A 27875-nucleotide genomic window follows, 5' to 3' on the forward strand; every position below is an offset into this window, starting at 1 on the left:
TCAGTTGTTATTCCAGCTTTTCAGATCCAGATGAGTCATTGAAATATCTAAGCAAGTAAATCAAAGTATGAAGAGAGATTTTAACACAGCTGGATTAACACATGATTATGGTGATCAAATAGCGTTAGATAGATGATTAAGGAGAGTAGCTAAATGGCACATAGATTTAGGATACAAAGGTAGATAGATAGATGATTGGTGATAGAGTGATTTTATACATGATAGATAGACAGACAAACAGCGTATGTGGACGATAGCCCGGAGATCATATGGGGTGAATCAGTTTCCATGAATTGTTGCTTGTAATCACCTAGGTCTTGGTGCATTTATCAGTAGTAGTCTCAGTGTGGGCTTGAATTACATAGCATCAGAATAAAAGTTTAGTTATAAGAAGGTCCAAGGCAAGTGCTCACATATCTCTTTGCTAAAGGACAGTAGGACCCATTATTACCCAGTATCATTAATTTTCTTAACTGCACTAATTGTGTTGGATATTTTAATGACATAATTAAACGATAATCTTTGAAATGAAAGTAAATATAATCAGTGTTAATTCCCTTCAGTCAAGGAAGCTCAGTAGTATTTTTTTCTACCATGCATAACTCTATCTGTGCTCATTAAAAATTCTACAATATCATTATGCATATTCTATAAATAAAACATGCTTTTTGAATCAACTTAACAATCTGTCATTGCTCTATCTATGCCAAATATGTAAATGTATTTCATTAGATATATGTTTACTGCTTGAAAAGTCTACTTTGCATCCAACCACGACGTGATCAAATGTGAGTGGAAATATAGGAAGCATGTACTTTTATTTTTTATTTTATTTTATTTTAATTTTTTTTAAAATTTATTTATTTGAGAGCAACAGACACAGAGAGAAAGACAGGTAGAGGGAGAGAGAGAATGGGCGCGCCAGGGCTTCCAGCCTCTGCAAACGAACTCCAGACGCGTGCACCCCCTTGTGCATCTGGCTAACGTGGGACCTGGGGAACCGAGCCTCGAACTGGGGTCCTTCGGCTTCACAGGCAAGCGCTTAACTGCTAAGCCATCTCTCCAGCCACAGGAAGCATGTGCTTTTATAATTGAAAGTACTTAGAAAGTTTTCAAATTTTCAAAGATAGGAAAAACCTGTAATGTAATTTACTAGACTTTTTTAAAATTAGGCTATGTACTTCATGGTAGTAATAACTATATTATACTCTAGAAGAATATTATTGGATACAAACTATAATCTATAGAACATAAACTGTATACATTAAAGAATTCAGAAAAAAAGCAGGCCATGGTGGCACACACTTTTAATCCCAGTGCTCAGGAGTCTGAGGTAGGAGGATCGCTGTGAGTTCAAAGTCAGCCAGAGACTACATAATGAATTTCAGGTCAGCCTAAGGTAGAGTGAGACCCTACCTCAAAAAAAGAGGAATTCAGAAAAGTCTTAATTGTGGAACTTTAAACCTTCTCACTTCATTAGAAAAGTGTATAAATACAGAAATTGGTGTCATTTTAATGTTATAAGTCACATTAGTGGATTTTAGGGAATGAGTTTTATGTTACCAAAAACTGGCTATAGTTTGTTGGGTCTTTTCTAAATATCAGCCAAATGCAAGTCTTTTCATGGTATTCTTTAATACCTTGCAGAAAACATAGTGATCAGTGACTGCACCTTGGATTTCAGCATGAACTCAAAGCATACTGCAAAACATGGCAGGTAGCATGTACGTCCTGAGTTGAACATGTAGTGAGAGACTACACAAAACGAAAGTACCTATACAATTGGAGACTCATGCATGTTATTCTTTTTTTCTAGTTGGGCCTGAGTTGGAAATGAGAATTTAAAAAAGAGAAAATTGAAAACTCTTCACTATTAGCCAAGCTTTGAATATTGGCTCTAGGATTTTTCTTTATCTTTGGATTTTAGCAAATGATAGTGGACTGAATTCCTATGTGATTCATAAGTCGTTGCTGGGCCATGTTTTGATGGCTGTAGATGAGAGATTACAGGGTCAATTCCCTGTGCTTGCTGCTGCTCAGGGCTTTATATATGCATAGGGTCTTGTCCGTGTCTCTTCTATATTGTCATTCAAATTTTTAAAAAAGAAAATAAATGGATAGCATTGATTTTTTTTTTTTTGGAGAATGGCAAAATATAATGCACAATTCAATGACTTGATTATAAAGCAAAAAGTGTAAAACTGCTGGTGACCTATATATGCTTCCTTAGATGTTATTAAAGGTCCTACATTTGCTTTGTTAATTTTTGAAGTAAGAATTAGGTAATAGGGATTTGGGTCAAGGTGATGGCATGAGTGCCATGCCACTCTAGCTGACAGGGAAGCCAGAGGAAGGAACTGCACAAGACACCCTTCTTCTCGAAGAATTACAAGTCTGTACTTAACTAGCATCATAGGAGAGTACAACGGTTAGTTTCCAGCAAATACGGAGCTTGGTTTCAGCTCCAGTGGGTGGCTGCAGCCTCCAGTTCAGGTCTTGGCTCTCGCCTGGTAGCAGAGGCAGGACGCGGGGCAGGGCAGGGGAAGGAACTTCCTACAGAGCAAAGACACAAGTGGATCAAACTTTTGAGGCTTGTCGTTTCCCATGGTGGTAGCAGAGGTGGTCCAGGGGCAGCATAGGGGAAATACCATAGGGCAAGGATACAAGCAGGTCCAGTCTCCATGGCCTGGTTCCAATTCGATGGCAGTTATAACTGCTATTGGGAAGTACGATCTAGGAGAAAATGCCACCTGGAAAGTGGGACTCTGGCCGCAAGAGACAAGGAGCTCAACTGAGAGGGCGTGCTCCTCATTTTGCTGGGAGGATTCGTGGAACTTCAAGCTGCATCCAAGGGGAAGTGACACACAGGAAGACCTTAGGAAGAGCTGTCTGACTGTTAGCGCCCAGGAAATCTGACCACTAACCAGCAGCTGGGGGAGGAATTCCATAGGAGAGGGGCAGCTGGCCGACCGTCAAGTGGGTGGGCCATCACCTGCCAGCATATGGACAAAACAAACCATATTCAATCAGTAAAACCAAATCCAATGTCATTCCGATTAAAACGTTGAGTATGGGAAATAAGTTATAAACAGGGAAGGATGAAAACGTCGGGATGGAGTGTGAGAAAACTGGTGAAGGAGTTAACATTTCCGTGCTTCTGTGTGGGAATGGAAGCCATTTGCTCTCCACAGAAGTGAAGATTTTGCAGGAGGCCCCTGAGGAGGTAAAAACCCCATGCGGAGGGGGGGAGATATTATTGCTGAAGATATCCCTTCTGTGAGAAGTATGGAAAGAGAGAAGAAAAAAATCAAAAAATCAAGAGAGAGAGAGGGGGGGGGGGAGGGTTGGAGATAAAGTAGAAAGGAAATGAAGAGACTGAGAGACAGATTTCCCATTCTTTGCAATTTTCCTATGTTCCATTGGTCAGGAAGGCTGTTCAACAATGTCAGAAATTGGGTCCAGAATAGCAGGATTAGAATTTTATATAGAATTTATAAGATCTGTAATAGTGGCCTAATAATCAAGCAAGACTCTTGTTTTTTTTTTTTTTTTTTTTTCTGTCCTGGCCCTGTAATGAAATGGAGAAGCAAGAGCATTATTTTAAAGTACAGGGGAAGCCCCTAATTGTCAATATCTGCAGATGGCTTCTTTCTAAGAGTTCTAAACTTCACTGTCATTTGTTAAAACATATGTTTGGGGTTGCCCTTTGGCTATGAAGGTGAATTCATAAAATTGCATATGACAGTTAGGTGTACCTAGAATGTGTATGTCATCAGCACACACATGGGAATGGAAAAAATAGTGATTGCTAAGCAAGATGCAGCAGATTAGGACTGGGTGGTCTAATTGAATGTATGAAAAATTGGTCTTATGATGTTTTTCAGAAGGCATAGAGGTGGATCTCAATTGTATAGCCACTTTTTATGAATTCATATTTGTGATAGCATTAGATGTAATTTTCAAAATACATTTAGCACATTGTTGTATATCTTTCTATCTGTGTGTATGTGTGTGTGTGTGTATGTGTGTGTATGTATATGTGTGTATATATATATATATATCATTATATATGTGCACTGATATATTTGTGTATTTATACACACATGTATATATTATGTGGCCTATAGGAATGGATTCCACACATTATTCTCATTCAATTCAGATCATGTATTTCATTGTTTTGTTCAGTTGCAGGAGGAGAATATAAGATTTACTAGAGCGTGGGAAATTTTAGAATAGTTCAACCTACAAAATCCAACTGAAATTAAACAGAAATGAACAATAGTCATGATTTAATATACAGTTTGAATATAGGTAAAAATGGTGGTTTTCATGCTGGTACCCAGCTCAGATATTTCACTAGTAGTATCATGAAAAGGTTTTCTTTTTTCTAACTCTTATGACTGTTGGGTGGATAAGGCTTTATCAAATTACACTACAAGTAGAATCCACTGTTATTGCTTAGCTGTTGAAATTACAGTTCTCCTGTGTAGAATGAAATTTAAGATGTGTTTGAGGACTATTGCTTTTTTATAGTGCCTGGGAAAATCTTCTGAGAATTAAGCCCTAAGAGATTCCTTCAGAGCGGTACTCTCAGCCCTCATAAATACTCAGTTTATTTTTACTCAGGGTTTTTGTTCAACATGGATTCTCTGGAGATTTCAACACAGTTGTGAACTCTGACAAGTCATGCATAGCACTTGCAATCCCAGAGACTGCTTGCTTGGTATTAGAATGGCTTATTAAATATTTTAAATTGGTCTTTAGAGGCCTCAGGGAAGTCCACTCTGCTCCTCATTCACAGGCAACTTCATGAAACTCATGCTATTTAAAAGCAGTTCTGAAAGAAGATGAGTAAAGAGAATGACACGGTACAATCCCCAAAGGAAAGAAAACTTAGGTTTTATTATACAAAAGATATTTTTAAAGATTTTTTGATGTACTTAACTCGTTTTCATATTTGTATAAACATCAGTTGAGAGGCACTAATCCTTAGACTGGGAAAAGCTAAGTGCTTGCCATAGAAGAGGCTGACTATGAAAATGCCTAATAGCTGATGCCCCATAGAATCAAGTGTTTGTTTGCTTGTTTATTTCAACAAAATTGTCTGAAAAATCAGAAAATGTTTGCATACACTTTTACTTGTTTTCTCTCAGGAAAAAGCCATATATGTAGGAAAGAGGCTTTCAGTTTAGTAGCTATTGATCAAAACTATATATTTCCCACAGAAAGTTAGTTTTCTCAAAAAACATATTGGCAGAGTAATGGAATATTAAGCATAACTTTATACATTTTCACTTAGGAAACTAGCGCTATAGAAGATAATAATTTTCTTGCTTTTATCATGTTCAACAGCTTGAATGAAAGAATTGCATGGTTCAATATGGGAAGCATGTCTTAGACATAGAAAATAATTCTTGTATTTTTCTATTTCAACTTTTAATAAGAAATGTAATTCTTGGGCTGGGGAGATGGCCTAGCGGTTAAGCACTTGCCTGTGAAGCCTAAGGACCCTGGTTCGAGGCTCGATTCCCCAGGTCCCACGTTAGCCAGATGCACAAGGGGGCGCACGCGTCTGGAGTTCGTTTGCAGAGGCTGGAAGCCCCGGCGTGCCCATTCTCTCTCTCTCTCCCTCTATCCGTCTTTCTCTCTGTCTCTGTCACTCTCAAATAAATAAATAAAATATTTAAAAAAAATAAAAAAGAAAATGTAAGAAATAAATGCATTTGGAAAATACCAACGTAGGAGCAGTGCCTGATGTGCAAAAGAATTAATTGATTTTACATTTCATCTACTTGTGATGAGGATGTTTGGCTTTACATTTTCAAGAATCTGGATTTAAACGGCATAGGAAATTAAGCTCCATTTTTTTTCTTGAATTTTAATTTAAGGATTTTGTTCCACATTCAGAAATTATAACTGATGAGATTGTCATGTCATCTTACTGAAATGGACCGAGGTACTAGTTTCATTTATAAAGATTTCCATGCTGCTGTAAAATACACTGGCTTATTCAACAGAAATGTGTTATCTTATAGTTCAACAAGCTAGGATCCATGTTCTTCCAGAATACACTGAGGCATGGTCTGATCATTTCAAAGGATTCCCACATCCTCTAGTGCCTCGCTAGAGACCTCCTCCCACTGCCTTGGGATATAGATAGATCAGCCAATCATTATTTTTAATTTTTTAGAAAGTGTATGTGCATGCGTATGCATGTGCAAAAACACGTGCATGTTTTTGTGTACCTGTCTCCAAATACTGTTTTAATTGGGTTTAAAATATTATTTTCAGGGTAGAAACTATTGCAGTTTGACTGCTTCATAGGTCATTATATATGCAATGCTATTATTTTCAAATAGCACACATTGTGGCATTGCAAATTCAAATTTTGAATTTTGAGGAGGCAATATTTCAACCCACAGTGCATTTTTGATAAAATATATTTTGTATTATTTAGTTACTTACTGTCTGGTCTGAGACTGGTGGCTCACAGAAACAAACAAAAACTTCCATTTTTGGGAAACAAGGTCAAAACCCAGGTGCTAGTACAGTCAGTGTCTAGCAAGAGCCCACCTCAGGTTCACAAGGCTGTCTCCTCACAGTGTTCTGATACGGCCCCAGGGCTGAGGGGGTGCTATGGGGCCGCTCTCATCAGGTCCCCAAGTCCATAAGGGCTAATCAGCTTGCCAAAGCCCACATCAAAAGCCCTCATATTTGGCAGTAGGATTTGAAAACACGAATTTTGAGTGCACACAAATATTCAGTCTATAGCATTAATGACTTAAGGAGATATTGTTCTAGTAGAAATGAAATAATTTTGTTTTTAATATGGTTCCACCTATATTGAAATTAAAAAGAATGTAAGATCAGAATGTTTTCCTTTATACCAGAAACCCCCATATTCATCTTCCTTGGTAAGATATCCTTGAGCAAGTGGACACTGTGATTTATCTCCCATTCCTGACATTTGAGCTCTGTTCTGTGGCAGGTTTTTGCATAGTATGGGTGACAACTATGATTCTTGTAGCCAGCACTGGGTGCCCACAGAAGCATCCTGGTGCTTTCATAGCACCAGTGTTCAGGAAATTGCCTGTTCTTTCTTTCCCACACTGAAAGAGTGTCCACTGCTTGTGAGTATACTGAATAAATGCGTGCATCTGGTCATAGTCATGCATTGACTTAGAACAGAGATTAATTTCATATTAGGTTCATGGTAGTATCAGGGTTACATTTTTTTTTTTTCTGAGCTCAGTTTCCTCTTCTATTTTAGACAATTATCACAGGGTTATCACCAAATGTGACTCTTCTTCCTCTTTTTGCATACTTTTATTTTTTATTCTCTATTTCAGTGGTTGATAGTTCCAGGCCTCTCCACCCTTGTCTGTCTAGAACGGATGTGATGAGACACCTCGTTCTTAGCAGAACCACTATGCTTTTCATGCTGCGATCCTGCATCTCATGGCAAATGAGGTGTGATTTCATAAGATTTCCTTTTCAGCCTATTTCCATGTAATGTTTTCCTATATATTAAAAAATGATTTAGGGGCTAAAGAGATGGCTTAGCAGTCAAGGCACTTGCTTACAAACTTAAGGATCCAGGACCCAGTACCCATGTCAGCCCAATACATAAGGTGGCACATTCATTTGGCATTCATTTGCAGTGGCTGAGGCTCCTGGCATACCCATTCACTCTATCTGCCTCTCCCTTTTCCCACATTCCCCCACCTCAAATAAATAAGTAAATAAAATATTTTTTTAAAAAAAGACAGGCTTAAGCTAGTATTTCAGAAGCAGAGCTAGTTTACAACCTGCGGATTTGATGACCTTGATTTCTGAGCATCATCATTTTAGTTCACAGGCTTCGTTCCGTTCCCTGAGGTTCAGGAGTCCCCATACCTACACATGCCGTAGTTTTCTGACTCAGCTGATACCTTAGTATTCCATGAGCTGGGTGCAAATTCATTGGTTGATCTGATGCCTAACTTCAGGTTTTTCAGTTGGTTAAAAGTGAAAGTGACTTCTAAAGCAACTTTTCTATTTATTTATTTATTTGAGAGCGACAGACACAGAGAGAAAGACAGATAGACGGAGAGAGAGAGAATGGGCGCGCCAGGGCTTCCAGCCTCTGCAAATGAACTCCAGATGAGTGCGCCCCCTTGTGCATCTGGCTAACGTGGGACCTGGGGAACCGAGCCTCGAACCGGGGTCCTTAGGCTTCACAGGCAAGCACTTAACTGCTAAGCCATCTCTCCAGCCCCTAAAGCAACTTTTATTCATATATGCCTGCTTAATAATATGCTCCCCCAAATGGAATTTATTTTGTTTGTTTTTATTTTGTTTTGTCTTTTATTGCAGAGGCAATTCATAAACAAAATTACTTAAATGGGGAGGGGGAAGCTATTTTTCAGGAAGACTATAACTTTCAGTTCATGATTAGCTGACATATGGCTCTAGGCTTCTGTTTGGCCACAGAGCATTAGTGGAGCAGACGAGAGCAGGTCACTTGCCTGTGGTACTAAGAAATGGAGAGACATGACAGGACAGAAAGGATTCAGGACAAGGCAAAGACGCTGAAAGACACTTGCTCAGTGACCTGCTCTACCTAACCATGTCCCAAATTCTAATTTAGCTAAAAACTCATAAATTAATTAATGTGCTGATGAAGCCAGTGTCCTCCGTAATCCAGTCACAGCGTAGTGATTATATCTATCACGTGGAGTCAAAGCATTTTACACACAAGCCTACAGGGAAAAATTATGTATAAGACAAAATAAATATTTTAGGTTAATATTGGTCATCTATTGCCGCGGACTGACTCTCGGGGAGATCAGGACCGAGGGAGAACAAGGGCGAAGGCTCAGGGAGAACTCGGGATTCGGCGAGGAAATGACAGACAGACACACTCAAGTTGAATATGCTGCTGCGATTTACTGAAGGTTTCATGAAGATTTTATACAGATTGAACAGAGAAACTTAGCAAGCCAACAAGTGATTTCAGAAATCATTAATCTAAACAATCTTGAGTATTGTTCTATTGTAAGCATACATGTAATGTTGATCAGGCAGGAACTGTACCCATTTTTTAAGAAGGGCGTCTTGTATCATTGACCACAACATTATACAAACAGAAACTAGGTGTAAGGTGAATAACAGGTTACTTATTTCTTATACCCCAAGGACTGTATAAACACCAAGGCTTACGCTTCCTTGTTAAGCGTTCCCGTAAATGGAAGAGAATGCCATAGCCTCCTTTTTTCTTCATAATTCACCCATCTATTACCGAATTCATCATATCCTCCCTCATAGGGGAGTGGAACTAAGTAGATTCCAGCTCTAGGAGTCCACCATCTGCCCTTGATCAAGTACTGAACATATCCCCCAGGAAGTTTCCTGGTGGGAATGCCTAAGTTTTGTAACTCCTTTTCTGCAGAACTGTCATGTTTCTTATGAACACTACCGATCAACATTTCTACTTTCATATTCTCAGGCTCAGTATCGTTCTCAAACATCATAAGCTGTTTTTACTTTACACCATCTAAAAACTGTTCTAGAGTTAATTTTTTATTCCTAGTAGAGTTATACATTCTCTCCATTGCCCTAATCATAGGAGGGGCACATTCAATACTTAGATTGTTTCTTGTACTCTGATTGCGTGCATGATTACTAATAAGTGTTGAATTAGCTGTTCTTAGACAAACAGCTAGAAGAAAGCAGGAAAGAAACAGCATTGGCGCCAGCAATTAGGTCGTCGTGACTTCATGGGCAGCAGGAACCTTTACAGTAACTGACTGCCAAGGGGTCACCGGGGGCATCCCTCCGAGGAGTGCTGGCCCTCTGTCCTCAGCTCTCTTCCAGTGCAGAAGCATTTCTGCTTGCTACACAGGCGAGGTCGCCGTGGACGTAGCAATCTATTAAGTAACTTAAGAAAGAGAGAGCCCTTAACATAGTATGATGCTATCTAAATGATGGAGGTAGATGTGTGATCATATCTGACAATTTAAAGTGAAAATTGATTTAACAAATCAAAACGTTTAGTACATTGCTTAAAATGTCCATGGTATACACAACCACCAATAAAGCTCTTGATAAATGCAATAATCTTGAGACAAGTGCTCATACTCATCCTAATACTCTAAGTTTTTAGCTTATCAGATATTGACATGCGTCTTTGAAAATGAAATATGAAGAGATTCCTATTTTTCCTAATATTAATATCTTAAATACATATCATGAGATCATCACATAATACAATATACATATTATTCAGACTTCTCAAGATTTGCCTACTTGTGTTTCTGTGTATGCATGTGCTTAGTTGTATATAACTGCATGGCCCATGTGTCTTCACTAATCAAACCATGGAGCAATTTAAACACCACAATGAGTCCCTTTCCTTATCATTTTTCACCCAACTAACTTCCCCATAGCTCCTCATCTCTAGTCTTCTGGTAACTAGGATGCAGATATCCATTTATGAAATGTCATTTAAAGAGTTTTATAGAAATAGAATCATGCAACATATATTTTATAAGATTAACTGTAAAGCTTAGATTTATGCAAGTCATTGCATGTATAAGTCATCATTTTTTTTTTTTAACCAAGGAGTCTGTCAGTCTATGAATGTTATGCAGTCTGTTCAATGAATATCCAACTAACAGATTTAAGATTATTTCCAGCAACCAGCAAGGGGTGGTTACAAACAATGCTTCTGTGTGAATAAACATTTAAGTTTCCTGGACCTGAATGGCTAAGTACAATTTTCTGGGTTGTTTAATTGTGTGTTTAGTTTTACAATGGCTCTTGTCAAGTTCTTTCATTCTCAGTGCCTGTGTTTCACTGCATGCTTTCCAGAATTTATTTCAATCACTGTATTACAAGAATATATAATTTGAGATGTTTTAATATTTTATTTATATATTTATTTATTTGAGAGAGAGACAGACAGACAGAGACAGGAGGGAGAATGGGCACACCAGGGCCTCTAGCTACTGCAAACAGTGTAAACACATGTGCCAGCTTGTGCTTCTGGCTTTACCTGGGTCTGGAATCAAAACTGAGTCCTTAGGCTTTGTAGGATAGTACCTTAACTTCAGAGCCATATCTTCAGCCTATGACCTTATTTTTATTTACTTTTTTTTTTTTTTTTTTGAGGTAGGGTTTTGCTCTAGCCCAGGCTGACCTGGAATTCACTATGTAGTCCCAAGGTGGCCTCAAATTTATAGTTATGTTTCTACCTCTGCCTCCCAAGTACTGGGATTAAAGGCAGGTGCCACCACACCTGGCTTATTTTTAGACATAACTCAATCCTTTCCTCCACGATGGTTAAATAAAAAGTATATATCTTCTTAGAATATTTAGGGTTATGAATTGCAATATGTTATTAGATATGTATATACATTTAGTATTTGAACATAGGGATTATCTTTTGAATTTATACAAGTTCTATTATAGTCTGTAAGAACGCCCAAAGTCACACAATCAGTTTTCTTTAAAATATGCCTGATGCTCAACATTAAGAAAAGGCTTGCCATTGATGGAATTTCAGAATACTACATAATTTTTTAGTTTTATTTCTGGGAACTTTATGTTTTGTTGCTATTGTAAGTAGTGTTTTTGTTATGTTGTCTCTTCTGGATAATGTATAAAAGTATTGATAGTTGTATACTGAATTGATTATATTGACAGTCATCTTGATTAATTATTAGTAATATTAGAGATTGCCAAACTATTCTTTATATTACCTGCACATAATAATAGTTTTGTTCCTTGCTTGTCAACCCTTATATTAATTGCCTTTATTTGTCAGTCTATGGTAGGTATATGGACTTTTTAAAAAAATATATTTTTTATTTTTATTTATTTATTTGAGAGAGGGAAAGAGGGAGAGAGAGGGAGGGAGGCAGGATGGGCATGACAGGGCTCCCAGCCATTGTAACCAAACTTCAGACACATGCACCCCCTTGTTCATCTGGCTAAAGTGGGTCCTGGGGAATCAAACCAAGGTCCTTTGGCTTTGCAGGCAAGTGCCTTAGCTGCTAAGCCATCTCTCCAGCCTGGATATAGACTTCTTTAGAATATTAGAAGTAATGATAACGGCATCATCATGATTTTAAAGGTATTGCTTTTAAATTTTCATTTCAAACAATGTTTATGACCAATAACTTTTATTACTTTAAGAAAATTCTATTTTATATCTATTATGCTTATATTTAAACATCACAAATAAAAAAGAATCTGAATTTTATAATTTAACAGATGTAAATCCTAAAAATCTGGTAAAACTTAAAGAGGCAAATGAATTGGTACTTCTGTGTTCATATACCAAATGAATACACATTTTCATATAAATTCTATCACTTGATTGTAGAAACATTTTTCTTAGACATATAATTTAAATTACTAAGTGATATTTTCCAAGCAGTACATTTATTATTCATCATTATATGATTCATTTCATGAACAGATAAGTGTCTTAACCAATAATCATACTCATACTTAAGCCAGACACACTTATAAATAGCTATCATATTACACTTAGAATATTATTCATATGGGAACAACATAAACACAATATAGATGTATAGATGTAGTCAATTTTACAGTCATGTCACAAAAACATAAGCAAAATAAGATAATACTTTGATAAATTTTGTTTATAAAATATACTATCTTAAATATACGAATTGCTTAAAAATGCCTGACCTCTCAAAAACATAGTATAACAACTCTTTTAGAAAGAGCATTATGTTTAAAGTATGGAGAAGCTATAGTTGAATGATATTTGAACCCAGGGTCTCAGGTGAGACTCTTTAATAGTTCAGGTGAGAAAATGATACAAATTGTTATGAAATGGGTTGAGTGATCTGCTTGATGCCATTGATAGATTATTCAATGTCAAAAATGTCACTTTATTCATGTTCTCTCCCTAATCACAAATTATTCCAGCTACACAATTGAGAATACTCACGGAACATGCATTGTGAAGATTTACTATATCCCTGAATTAGCCAAAGAGTGAAGACCACTGTGTGTGTGTGTGTGTGTGTGTGTGTGTGTGTGTGTGTGTGTGTGTGTTTTCAAGGGAGGATCTTGCTGTAGCCCAGACTGACCTGGAATTCACTCTGTAGTCTCAGATGGCCTTGAACTCATGGAGATCCTCCTACCTCTGCCTCCCAAGGGCTGTGATTAAAGGTGTGCGCCACCACACCTTGCTCTCAGACCACTTTTATATTATGAGCATCCATCATAGCTTATGCAGATAATATGAGGGTCCACAAGACCTCTGACAATGGCATCGGCACATACAGCATCATCTTAACATGTTCTGACACCAAATGTTGTATTTTAGGCTTTCTATTCAGTTGCTGGCAAGAAAAGAAAGTAAATAATGTGTCTGATATGCAAAGTTAAGACTACCGTGTATTAGGGCATATTCATTTTAGCTCTACATAGTTATTTGAGCATACACGTTTTCTGTGCTCAAATAAGCCTTGGACTGGAGATGACCACACACTAAAATTTGTTTTTCTTGATCAATAGGTACCTCTGTTCTGCAGGTAACAGCCACAGACGCAGATGACCCCACCTATGGGAACAGCGCCCGGGTCGTTTACAGTATACTGCAGGGCCAACCTTACTTCTCTGTAGATCCCAAGACAGGTTAGTGTGCTTATACACAATTTTAGTGCAAATGTTTGTGATAATAAGAAGAAATATTGTGTTCTAGTTCTAAGCACTCTTCTTCACTAGCTACTGTCCTTTTGGCACTTTTAAAGTTGCAGCTAATTTTCTAAGATCATCTAAGTGTTAAAATGGTTAACTTTTTTTTTTAGTATCTATTATATTTATACATACCAGCTAAAAGTCTTTATATTTGAGATTCACTATTACATTAAATGTATTTTAAGTTTCAAACAAATACTGAAGATTATGCCCACTGAGATTATCAAATATGTTTTGATTTACATGTTGGAATTATTCTCTGTCAAAAATGTTAGGCGGTTTAATGAGATTTCTGGTATTTATTGAATTTTGCTGTTGTTTGTATGGGCTCAATCACATATATGTGTGCATTCAAATTATGTACAAATGTATAAAATACATTATACTAGGGAATGGCTATCTCTTTAACTCTTATTAAGAAAATTACTCTGCCCTCCAGTATTTTATTATTTAAAAGCCTTTGGGTGACAAATATTCCAAAGGCATGAATATCAAGGGAAAATATAAGTTGTGTTTTCTATCCTCCTTTCTTCCTGTGAAATAGAAACATCATGCCCAAATGGGAAAAAGCAATATGTAGCATTTTACAAAGCTTTCTTTCCTCCATACAATCCCCCAATTGGTAAAAAGCAAATATACTTATTGCAAGTCATTTTTTTAACTAAAATTAGGAAACGATATATCCACTTGCACTTTATGCAAATGCTCATAAATATGCTGTGCATGAGTTTCACTGAGACGTAGTGGATACTCAAAATGAAAAGAGCAGAATGACAGACAGGCCCAGGAGGCAGCAGCAGCTTCGTGGCTGTTTTGTGATCAAACAGGAAACATGAAAACAGCTCAGTCCCAAGACAAACAGCCAAGCAGACAAACAGTCAAGCAGCCTTGTCTGCTCCTGTATATCTTTTTAAAAAATATTTTATTTATTTTTTATTTGAGAAAGAGAGTGGGTGTGTCAAGGCCTCCAACCACTGCAAATGAACTCCAGACATAATTGCCCCCTAATGCATCTGGCTTACGTGGGTCCTAGACAATCCAACGTGGGTCCTTTGGCTTTGCAGGCAAACCACCAAGCCATCTTTCTAGCCCCTGTTCCGATATATCTTTGCAAATACCATTCCATGACCTTTACCTCATATTTTAGTAGTTTGACTCTAAGCTTAGAAATTACAGACTTGTCAAAATTTTTCTTAGAAAATGAAATTCACCCCCCTAAGTAGATTCTAAAATTAGTGTTTCACATGAACATTCTTTACATTGTAAGGCATTACAAAATAAATATAAAAAGACTTATTAAACTATTTATGATGAAAGAGTTGGAATTTAAATGGCCATACACATGTATCTGCAACAGTGGTCAGATGGGATATATTATAATTGGTCGAAAACTTAGTCGGTTCATTAGTGTATATTCGTGTTGCAAATCTTAGTGTTTCTACTAAACCATAGTTTGTCAAATATAATAGAAGTAAATTTCTGCCTTAAATATTCAGCTTCTTAGAAGGCAGATAAATGTAGTCCAATTGTTTCAATTGCAATGTTTGCTGTTAAATTCACACGTTTACAAAGACATATATATGCAGATACATGCATTGATCCTTTATCTTTCCTATATATACTTGAATGAATATAGATAAATGCTATATTTATTTAATGAATTATTGCAAATATTAGACATCTTGCATGAAATATATTTTTTAACTTTGTCATTCTTATTATGTGTATTATTAGATAGTAAAGATGTATCAAATCTGTGTGTATGTGCACCTGAAAGTGTAGATATTTGCTTGTTTTATGTGAGTGCTCACACTTGTATGTAAATATGAACTTGCACGGGCAAAGAAGGCTTCTGAGGGTCACGCGGGACTACTGTGCGGACTGCTGTAATTTGTACTTCATTGCAAGTAGACATGTACATAGCAGCATATTTTAATGGTCTTTGTATTTGGATATCTTGTTTGTTTGTTTATTTTTTGCTACAGGTAAAGTAAGTACTTCATTAGTCAATGAAAATTTTATATACAATATCATTCAATTTCTAATGTCTGGAATTCTACTTGCCTTTACATGTCTTTGCTTTTTCCAAGTAGTTTCTTTTAAATTTTTATGTAGTTAGTTAGTTAGCAGAGAAAGAGAGAGAAGGAGAGAGAATGGGCGGGGGCCAGGGCATCCAGCCACTGCAGAGGAACTCCAGATGCATGCGCCCCCTTGTGCATCTGGCTAATGTGTGTCTTGGGGATTCAAACCTGTGTTCTTTGGCTCTGCATGCACACACTCTAACTGCTAAGCCATCTCTCCAGCCCATGGCTTTGCTTTTTTTTTTTTTTTCCAAGTAATATGCCAAATTTAAAGAAATGCTCACCCACATGTTAGTTGTGTTAATCTCAGTGTTACACTGTTTAATGAGCCATGGGAGCTGTGGATATGTGTTCTGCCAACCACATTATGAGGAGAAGGAAGCATTTTCAAGATGCAACTATATTTGAAAATCATACATTTATTTGTAGAAAGAGCTAAAAGAAAATCTAAGATTAAACTCCTTTTCTTTAAAGCTAAAAGTTTTTTTTTTGTTTTGTTTTTTTTTTTACAATTTGTCCTTAGACATCATACAACTGTGCAATTAAACAAGCTCAGAACTAACGAATTTAGTTGAAATTTTCATTTACAATAACTGAAATATAATCCAAATGACTTAGGAAAATTAAAAATGCATTTGCTTTGATGAGACATTACATAAGAAGTGGGTAGGTACTAGTCATTTATAAAGGAGTATTTTAATAGGATCACTTAGTTTCATTCTGTTAATTGGAATAACTCATTTTAACATGCTTCCAATTGCTTTTATCGAAGGCCAATTATAATAAAGTATAGCATTTATGCCTAAATGAAGTAGAGAAGTGAGGGCTTATGAAAATTAGGGTGCAGATTGCTTAATTTCCATTATATATACTTTGGTATCCACTTTGACTTCATAATTGTGAGTTTACAAAGAAGATGTGTCTTATTACTATGTAATTCATGTATTAACTGCTGTGTCCAAAGATATGAATTCTTTTTGCATTAAATTACACTAGTATGCAGAATATATTTAATGACATGAATTTTACATTGGAATATAGTGACCCCAAAATCTTGTAAATCATTATAATTCTGTTAATTTTATTGTACTAAATATGACAAATAGCACAGCATAAGAAATAAATGAGTAATATCCATTAAAATGTTGTTATAAACATTACCTATAAGTCAAGGAAAATATAGAAATATCATATGCAGCTATTTTATTCATTGATAATTTTTATTAGTTATGTACACAGAATATACAGTCATGTTAGTACCATCATCAGCCTCCTCCATGTCCTCCCTCCTCTGAAAGGACCCTCCCCATTGGGGAATATGGGTCATGCAGTGTGGTGTTTAGCCATCAATTATGGATGTGAAGACATATAATACATTTTGATCAAAATCCCCTCCCATTAACTTCTCTGGAAATCCTTCCCTGTCCCCCTTTCCCTGAGCCCCTTATTTTCCCAACTAGTCCTATTTCTATTTTCATGTCACATTTTGTTTTCCTGCTTGTGAACATGATCCACTAAATTTAGTTAGGGTCTCCCTCATGGATATATGAGAAGTTTATTTTAAAATATTTTATTTTATTTTTATTTTTTTGGTTTTGGGGGGTAGGGTTTCACTCTAGTCCAGGCTGACATGAAATTCACTATGGAGTCTCAGGGTGGCCTTGAACTCACAGTGATCCTCCTACCTCTGCCTCCTGAGTGCTGGGATTAAAGGTGTGTACCACCACGCCCGGTTTTATTTTTTTAATTAATTAATTTATTTTACAGAGAAAGGGAGAGAGCGAGGAGAAAGAGAGAGAGAATGGGCAGCAAGGGCTTCCAGCCACTGCAAAAGAACTCCAGACACGTGTGCCCCGCTGTGTATCTGGCTAACATGGGTCCTGGGGAATTGAACCAGGGTCCTTTAGGCTTTGCAGGCAAATTCTTTAACCGCTAAGCCATCCCTTCAGCCCAGATAGGCAAAGATCATTTGCCTGAACCTGTGAATTGTACCAGTGGCAACACCACTGAAGAAAATGTCTCACACTACCATTTATTGCATATAAAAATAAATAATAAATATATACATAAAACATTTTATTTATGATTTGACTGATGTACTTTAAGGGTTTACATAAAATAAGCAAGGAAAATATTTTACTGTTTATGCAAAAGGTTATCTGATTAAGGCATTTGAGGAAAGTTGCTGGGTTAAAAATGTAATAATAAGCAGTCAGAGAATCCTATAAAGTCCCATTAGCATTTGTAAGCTAGTGTGTTTAACCACTGAGCAATCTGTCCATCACTTAGCTTCCCTTTCTGTCAGCCACATACTTCAGAATCAGTAAAATTCTCACAAAGACAGGATCCATTTCACTCAGTTTTGTGTACTTTACTTAGTAAGAACCCAGTTAACAGGATCAAATTAAATCACTAATTATTCTGGTATATCATATTACACATGCAATGAAGAGTTCAGTTATTGTACCAAAAGATTAATATTTAGATTTAGTATTATTGTTCATTTATAAATGTTATTCAGTAAAACATGAAGATAAATTTTATGCAATGTGTACTTTTTGTGTAAGATATGATGTTGTTTATTATAACACAATTAGGGGAAACTTTATATTTGAATTCTACAATGCCACTTAGCTCTTCAGTGAACTTATTGGTTAGTAAATTTTATGTACCTGTTTCCATGAAAACTATATCAGGAAGTGCTGAAGTCCCTTATGAGTGTTAATTCAATACTGTTAGCCTGTCCTTAGCAAAACACACATATTCAGTAATGCTCATTTTCCCCACTTTGTCTTGTAGTATAAGCAAGAAATTCCAAAATTACAAAGTTGTAGGCCATCTTGAGTTTATGTTTGAAATTAAAAATGTGATTATTGTGTATGGACGTTTTTTTAAAAGTATACATTTTTTGTTAATTTTGTTTTGTTTTTGTGTTTGTTTTTCTTCTTCAAAATGAAGTTGCCACTCATAAACTTTTAGGTGGTACATTTTGAATCATTTTTCCTTCACATACATCATAAATAAGAGACATGCCCTGTTATTTAATTTTATGCAGATTATTTCATCAGAGGTAAAATGTAGTGAATGTGATATCTGAGATTTCATCTCCAGGGTTGATGGTTCTGACTCAATAGTGACTTCCTGTGGCATACTGAACTCTCTTCTCTGTTAAGTGATCATTCACTTTCACTGTGGAAACCAGTGCCAGATGGCCCTTACCCACCCACCCCAAGTCCATGATGCACACTGAGTGCACTGCTCTCCACATTTGAGGAAACATCATAGAATTTCAGTACCAATTCTAGCTGACCTCTCCCACAAATCTGAAATTCACCAATTTGACTAGACTAACTTAACTAAACCACAACATTCCTCTGCCTCCATCTTTCCAGGCATCTCCTCTCACCTCTCTTTCATATTTTTGAGTAATAGGCAAAAATCAGTACTTGCTTAGAGAGCATAGTTAAAACGTTTTCTGTCATGAATTCATATGCAGCAATTGTTTTCTTTACTCTTTCAACTTGATTAACAATATTTCATGGGATACCAGCACCAACAGCTTGATTTTAACAAAGGAAACACATCAAATTTATTCCAAGAGAAAATCTTTCCCTTGTTTCAAGATGAAATGTTCTCTAATTCCAAACTAAGTATCATTGGAATTTAATGTTCTCTCATCAACCTTTGTGTTTCAGTGAATATTGATTTGTACGTTATTTTGCAACTGAGAATGATACTTGCTGGCTTGTACTTTCCAGTAAATATCTATCTCTATGGTTGAGATGTTGAACACTTACTTAGAAGTAGTATTGTATATCTTTGAGTGAGTTGTTTAACTTCCTCATAAAACATAGCAAGTATTCCTTTTATTCACATGGTGTTTCTTGTCTATTCTGGAGCTCTTGAAGGGCATCCACACGGTGACACTTATCTTGCGCAATGACCCTTAACATGCTTTGCATGCAGAAGTACATATCTAATTATTTTACTATGCAGATTCATTATATAACTCTGACTTCAAATTCAGTTCATAAAAGTACTATAGTAAAAATAACATTATCAGATGGGTGTGGTGGCACACGCTTTTAATCCCAGGACTCCAGAGGCAGAGGTAGGAGGATCACCATGTGTTCAAGACCACCCTTGAGACTATACATAGTGAATTCCAGGTCAGCCTAAGCCAGACTGAGACCCTACCTCAAAACACCAATAAATAAATAAATAAATAAATAATAAAATAAATAAAATAAACGAATAAAATAAGATCATTGAAGTTTTTTTTAACTAATGAATTTTTAAAATATTGTGCAACATGTGTCTCAGTTTGTCTCTTGACTTTGCTTTTGTATTTTCCTTTGGGCCCCGCAGCCATCTAGTGTAGCAAATTCTATAATAATTGCCAGAAAATTGATACTTAATGGCTATTAGAAAACTAAGCATTTGAGAAATTAGGATAAATTGAAGTGTCATTGAGTCATGAAGCCACAAAGAATACTATTCATGAAAAACAAACCTGCTTGCTCTATATGCAGTTACTTGATAATGCCTATATTATCCTAGGTTGCAATTTTTTATGAGATTTCCACTATACATTTTACATCTTCCACAATGATCATTGCATTGTTTCATATATATAAAAAAAACATATGCATTTGTATTTGTAGGAGTAAACTATCATTTTGAAAGATGGGATTTCAACTCATGTTGTGTTATTACTATATGCAAATTTTAAAATTACTATATGCCATTCACAGACTGAACTTATACTGAATGTCTGAATAAAGTATAAATAAAGAATTCCTTGTCCCAGGCTTGAGAGATGGCTTAGCATTTGCTGATAAGGAGTGGGAAACCAAAGAAATCAGCTTTGATTCCCCAGAACCCACATAAGCCAAATGCCGGCATCTGGAGTTTCTTTACAGTGGTGGGCCTATTACCTCTCTCTCGCTCTCTCTTTCTCCAAAAATAAATAAATAAATATAAATAAATAAATAAATAAATAAAGTTTCAACACAAATATATTCATCGTTTGGAAATATGTTTCTATATATTTTTCAGAATCTCTATCTCATTTTCATTCTTTTTGCTCTTATATGACAAAACCATCAAACTTTTGGACCATAAACGTTTCCATTAAAATTTAAATAATGGCTGGATGTGATGGCACACACCTTTAATCCCAGTGTTTTGAAGAAAATGTAGGAGAATGGCTGTGAGTTTAAGGCCAACCTGAGACTACAAAGTGTCTTCCAGGTCAGCCTGGGCTAGAGTGAGATCCTACCTATGAAACACAAGCAAAGAAACAAACAAATTGAAACAATGGCCCATACTCTCTGCCTTCAGAGAGGGGAGGTGGTTTCTGGTCTCCTGTGGTTCTGAGAATTAAGGGTCTGAGATGAATAGCTGAGAGGAAGTGAAATATGTGTCCTGATTGTTAAGTTATAGCTACTGCTTTTTGTTTAAAGGTATTGTATATCTCAGTTTCTGCTGGTAACTGTCACTACAATGTCATTTCCCAAAATTTATTTGCCTGTCTTTCTGAAAATTGAGAGAATACAGAAAACAATTATTATGTATGGAAAATGGGATCATTGTGAAATAGAAATGAAAGTTTCTTCTGTGTCACAGGTGATTTAAAGTACTGTTTTTATTTAACAAGCTCTCATCTCCCTTTTTTGCCATAATTTATCACTATTTTGTTAACATGTTCTAGCATGTTCCATAGGAAACCCAATGTTATTAGAAAGACACAAGAATCTTCTTCCACTTCAAGCTAGTTCACTGACTGATACAAGGGATTTTAGCCTTCATTATTAGACAAATGGGGTGATTATTACTCTTTTTCTCCCTAACAGGAATCACCTTTCCTTCTTAGAGGTATCTGTTCAAAATTCAGCCTATTACCAAAACACTAACATTTTCTACTTTGGTAACTACATGCTCCCCTCATATACAAGGTTGGAAATTTGAATTAGTAGGTGGCCGGAGATATGGCTCAGCTGTTAAGTGCTTGTCTATGTAGCCTAAGGACCCCTATTCGAGGCTCAATTCCCCAGGACCCACCTAAGCCAGATGCACAAGGTGGCACATGCATCTGGATTTCTTTTGCAGTGGTTGGAGACCCTGGTCTCTTTCTTTCTCTCTCTGCCTCTTTCTCTCTCTGTGTGTCATTCTCAAATAAATAAATAAATATAAACATATTTAAATGAATTAGTAAAGGCATACTTACCATCATTTTTTCCGTATTTTATGGCCAGTAATCAGATATTATTATTTAGAATAATTTTACTGACTAAAAACTCTATATTTGGATATTTTAATCCATCTCCTTTTTTTTTTTTTTTGAGGTGTGTCTCACTCTAGCCCAGGCTGACCTGGAATTCACTACAAAGACTCAGGGTGGCTTCAAACTCACAGCAATCCTCTTACCTGTGCCTCCTGAGTGCTGGAATTAAAGGCATGAACCACCATGCCCAGCTTCCATCACCTATTTCTTATTCACTTCTTTATTTCTTTTTTTTTTTTTTTACAATGCAGTCCCACACTTCAGTCACTTGATTTATTTTTTACAATAAGTGATAGCTAGATAGATGGTAGCTTGCTCAGGAATGTTGTGTGTGCCTGGCATATATGAAGTCACAGGTTCTATCACTATCATTATCCATAACTATTTGCTAATGTTTCTGTTGAATCTAACAATGACTAAGGGCATTTGCAGGATGTGAACATAAGGTAACTTTACCACAATAACAAGGCACATGCAATAGTCATGCAAGGAAAAAGAAATCATACATACTGGTAATCTTTCTTTTTGAATTTTAATGATATTTAACTTACTTTCAAGGAGAGAGAGAATATGCTGGAAATCTAATAATATTTTATTTATTTATTTTTAAGGAGAGAGAGAGAGAGAATATACTGGGAATCTTCAGGCCTATACAAATTCACACCTGGGAGTTTGCTGAAATTTATTGAGAATCAGTCTTTGCTTTCAGAATACCTATGGCTGCTAAACACCCACAGAAGACAGAGACTGTCATTCCTAGTTTGGGAAGCATTCAGCCTGAGCAGGGGACTTAGCAGTCACAGGCAAGGGCTTTCTGGACCCAGTGCTTCATTATATAGATGGTGTACCAACAAAACTTTGAAAGCTAAAGTAAAAGCTAATATACCATATAAATAGCGTGAAAAAAATCTGAGTTTAATTTATGTTTCTGCTTCATCCGTCTACTTATAATGTCAGTGTATAGAAATATGGCTATGGGCTGCAATTGGCATTTATTTCACATTCTTGAAGCATTTATTCATGCGTTTTCTCCTTGGATAAATATTTATGATGCCTTATCTGTGGCATTCCCTCTGGTAGCTGAGTGTTTATGGTGTGGTTTTACTGCTACAGCCTCTACACACTCAAAATGCTCCATGAACCCTGCCCTCTAATATTATCATTTGGAAACAAATCGAGCAACAGCCTTACGACCATCAGAATGTTTCATGGTTGCGTACACTCTGCTCAGTGGTGCTCTGCTCTCCAGGCAACTGCCAGCCTGACTATCACAGGCAGCTGTCGCATACACAGAGGAACAGTCTTTTGTTTCCTTTTGGCCCTAGCTGAATGGGGACCTGTGAACATTCTGTGATCTTGAACTCTTCAGCCTCTCCAGAAGTACTGAGAGCTGGTAGAGTGGAACTAGAATGGTTCATTTTCATTTTTATAATTATTTTTTTTCTGTGTAATATGTCTTTATTAGAGAGCAGTTTTACATATGTCTGCATTGATTTTTATTTTTTCCTAAATATTTTTCTGTATTCACATTTGAATCACACTTGTCTCAGACATAATAAACGTTGGGCTAGGGGGATGGTTTAGCAATTAAGGCATTTGCCTGCAAAGGCAAAGGACTCCGGTTTGACTCTCCAGGGCCCACGTAAACCAGATGCACAAAGGTGTGCATGCATCTGGAGTTTGTTTGCAGTGGCTGAAGGCCCTGGTGTGCTCATTTTCTCCCTCCCTCTCTCTGTCTTTCTCTCTCTCTCTCTCTCCCACCTTCCTTCCTCTCAAATAAATAAAATATATAAGAAAAAATAATAAAAGTGTTATTTTCCAATAGAAAAGAGTGAGAAAACACTGTGGCATAGGACGGGAGAATAGGATGCTCAAAAGTATAAAACGTTTAATTTCTTTAGTTTATCTTTATCCTTATCTCAAGCAACCATTTTGATATATGAATTATATCTCGGTGAGATCACAGGTTGCATGAATTTTTTTTCATGAGAAATGTAACATTACACAGATAAAAACATTTTGGGGGCTGGAGGGATAGCTTAACAGTTAAGGTGTTTACCTGAAAAGACCTAGATTCAATTCCCCAGGATCAGGTTAGCCAAATGCACAAGGGGGCGCACACATCTGGAATTTGTTTGCAGTGGCTGGAGGCCCTGGCATGCATATTCTCTCTTCTCTCTCTCAGTCTCTCTCTCTCTTTCTCTGTCAAATAAATAAATAAATAAATATAAAATATTTAAAAAAAATTTTGGTTATTACACAGGAAAAGTAGCTTTCATTTTTGTTTCTCTGTCCCACCGTCTGTGAATGAGAGAAGCAGTATGTGCCATAAGGATTACTGTGAGGAATAAAGATAGTATATTCAAGATACCCATGACAGCTCCTGACATTTGCTTAGCAGTCATTGTTTGCGTATCCACTCTAACAGAAATTCTTATTTATATTCATAAATCATCAACGTGAATAAGTGTATGTTTCCCAGGAGTGATCTTGGCTTCACTCTCATGTCTAGCTTCAACTCCTAGCTTACTTATTGTAGCAGGAAAAGTGACTGTAAAGGGGTTGCTATCATCTTAGGTCATTTCATGAAACTTTGAGGAAGAAAAATGCTAGTTGCTTTACACTTAAGTTTCTCAATTTCCATAAATCTTTACTTGTCTTTGAAATTATTTCCCCATCATGTGCATGCCCCCTGATGCAAAAATAGCATGGGTATAAAGATAAAATCAATGTAGTTTGATTTGGAACTTGCAATGTTTGGGATCTTATTAAAAAAATATTTCATGGGTAGAGATTGTTCAAGTGCCTATAAATAACCTCTCATCCATGTTCCTATAAGAAACTGTAATTTAATATATTAGATCCCCAAGAGCAAGACTACCTAGCCCAAGAAAACCCATCCCTGTCACATCTCCCACAGTCCAAGAGAACATAGAGGGAGAAGCGATTTAATCTCCAGAGCTGCTCTCACTTCTACTCTGACCACCTTCTCGAGGGAGCTGATGGTAGACACTGAGGAGACTCTAAACTTATCAAAGCCCGACACTAAAAAAGAATTATAACAAGGACCAGGCAGGGAACATTGAGCAGAGTGAGTGGAAAGACTGTTAAAAGCCACAGGTTCAGAAGACATATCCAGAGACATTGTCTCTCCAACTGGGACTGAGTGTTGTACTCATGATCCCACAGTGAATACCAACAACCCTACTGAGGAGAATCCTCAGTGGAATGGGGACAGGAGAAAGGGGATATTGGTGTATAACCCTAAAGGAATAGGATAAATATGCCATATGTTCATTCTGCAAATTTCATAATAATGAAACAACCATAAAAAGATAAACAAAGTGAAAGAACAAAATAAAGCAAAGTAAAACAAACACAAAGACATAAAACCAGAGGATGGATTATGGATTAATTGGGTTGAGGAAGAGTATCAGCAACAGTTTCAGGGAGATTAGACAGGGGAATAAAGGGTGTAGATGATATGAATGCATCATATACGTGCATGGATGTCATAAAGAAACATATTATTATGCATTAGTAGCATGGGATACTAAAGTACTTTTTAAAATATTTTTTATTTATTTATTTGAGAGCGACAGACACAGAGAGAAAGACAGATAGAGGGAGAGAGAGAGAATGGGCGCGCCAGGGCTTCCAGCCTCTGCAAACAAACTCCAGACACGTGCGCCCCCTCGTGCATCTGGCTAACGTAGGACCTGGGGAACTGAGCCTCGAACCGGGCTCCTTAGGCTTCACAGGCAAGTGCTTAACCACTAAGCCATCTCTCCAGCCCCTAAAGTACTTTAAAAAGTGTATGCATTGTTCAATTAGAGTCCACAATGTTGCATTGTTCAAAGGTGGGTCCATGGTAATCAGTTGTATAGGGAAGACTGGCTTCTTGGGCAAACTTACCTCTTTATGGCTTCATAGTCCAGAGAGTTTAGAGGGAAGCCTGTGTTACAAAAGCCAGAACTTCCTTTGCCTACCAGTGGCCACGAAGTGAGCAGCTGAGCTCTCCTGCATCCTCCTACCACAGGCCACAGTCTTTAGTCAACCATGAAAGTGTGAGCCAACATAAATCCTTCGGCCTTTTAAGCGAATTATGTTAGGTATACCATCATAGCAAAAGGCAGCTCACTGATGCAGAGTGCATGGGACATTGTGAAGAACATTGTAGACTCAGAAGCAAATAGTCTTGATGAGGCAACAGATACAAGACAAGTCCATGTGAGACATGGAGTCTTGAACAGCAAAACAGGACAGGAGAGCCATCAAGTGAAAAACTTTAAGAGAACATGGAATGGTGTTTCCAAAAGGATACACGTACAAAGTGTTCAGTTAGACCCTTGATACAAGGTAAAATAGACAGAGTGCATCAACAACAAACATTTATTTCTTATAGTTCTGGAGGCTTACAGGCTCCTACCAAAATGATTGGGTTGCCCAGAGCTCTCATCCAGGTTTACAATTGGCCACATTCTTGCCATATCTTTAAATGCCTAATATGTTCTCTTTCTCTCTCTCTCTCTCTCTCTCTCTCTCTCTCTCTTTCTCTCTCTCTCTCTCTCACACACACACACACACACACACACACACACACACACACACACTTTTTTTTTTTTTTTAATTTTCGAGGTAGGGTCTCACTCTAGCCCAGGCTGACCTGGAATTAACTATGTAGTCTCAGGGTGGCCTTGAACTCACTGCGATCCTCCTACGTCTGCCTCCCGAGTGCTGGGATTAAAGGCGTGCACCACCACGCCACACACACACACACACACACACACACACACACACACTTCTTATAAAAAAAAATAATTAAACTTGTGAGGGATCATTGAAATGACAGCAATGATAGGAACATGGACACCAATAAAACTGAGTGTGATCTGATTCATGATTAACGATGCATCATTGATTATGTTTGTGTTTATATCTGCATTGAATATCTTTTAAAATGACCTATTAAGTAAAAGCCTAAGTAATTTGAATGTATTTGTAATAAAAACAAAATATACAAATATGGCATGTAATATTTCAGGATTTTTTTTCAGCTGGTATTTTGTTGTTGTTTGTTTTTGCTTTTGCTTTTGTTTTTGTTTTTGGCTTTGTTTTTTTTGAGGTAGGGCCTCACTCTAACTCAGGATGACCTGGAATTCACTCTGTAGCTTCAGGGTAGCCTTGAACTCATGGCTATCTTCCTACCTTTGCTTCCTGAGTACTGGGATTAAAGGCGTGAGCCACCACGCCCAGTCTTGGTATTCCATTTTTATGGTCCAAATCAAGATTAAGAATCTGTAGAGAAGCAAATTACACAAACATCAGAATCCCAAGAAATATGTATGAAAAATAATGTGTGTGTATCTTTTGCTGGCAACATATCCTTGCCAGTCAAATGTGAAATCAAAGCAGCAATGGTGATTGTACCTGAAGTCAGAGTATACCATTGATCATAATTTCCTCAAGAAACACAGGCTATGAAGTGCAGATGCTTACAATTAACTTTTTCTGGTCCACTGTAGCTACAGTTCCTTTTAAATGTGTCATTTATGTTAGTGTATTACTTAATTTTAATTTCATATGTGAATAGCTATTTAAAGTCATTGCTTCATTTCAACACTTATTAAAATATTATATTTTCCACAAAAATATACTTAATTATACCCTAATTTAGATTCCTCATAATTTCTGAACATTTGACATAATTCAAAGATATTAAAGTTCATTATCAATTAAAAAAAATATTTATTTGAGAGAGAGAGAAACAGGGAGAGAGAGAG

The 27875-nt window shown here is 36.7% G+C and overlaps 1 protein-coding gene across 6 annotated transcripts in view; it reads left to right on the forward strand.

Annotated features, from left to right (window-relative positions):
- Positions 1 to 27875, forward strand: part of Cdh18 (cadherin 18) — an 833519-nt gene that overhangs the window by 646546 nt on the left and 159098 nt on the right. For all 6 annotated transcript variants that reach the window (XM_045132913.1, XM_045132915.1, XM_012947493.2 and 3 more), the window contains one exon: positions 13543 to 13662. In XM_045132913.1, the coding sequence (XP_044988848.1) occupies positions 13543 to 13662 (120 nt within the window). The remainder of the gene's footprint in view (positions 1 to 13542; positions 13663 to 27875) is intronic.

The sequence above is a fragment of the Jaculus jaculus genome, chromosome 13 (genome assembly GCF_020740685.1).
Source record: "Jaculus jaculus isolate mJacJac1 chromosome 13, mJacJac1.mat.Y.cur, whole genome shotgun sequence".
Lineage (NCBI taxonomy): Eukaryota > Metazoa > Chordata > Mammalia > Rodentia > Dipodidae > Jaculus > Jaculus jaculus.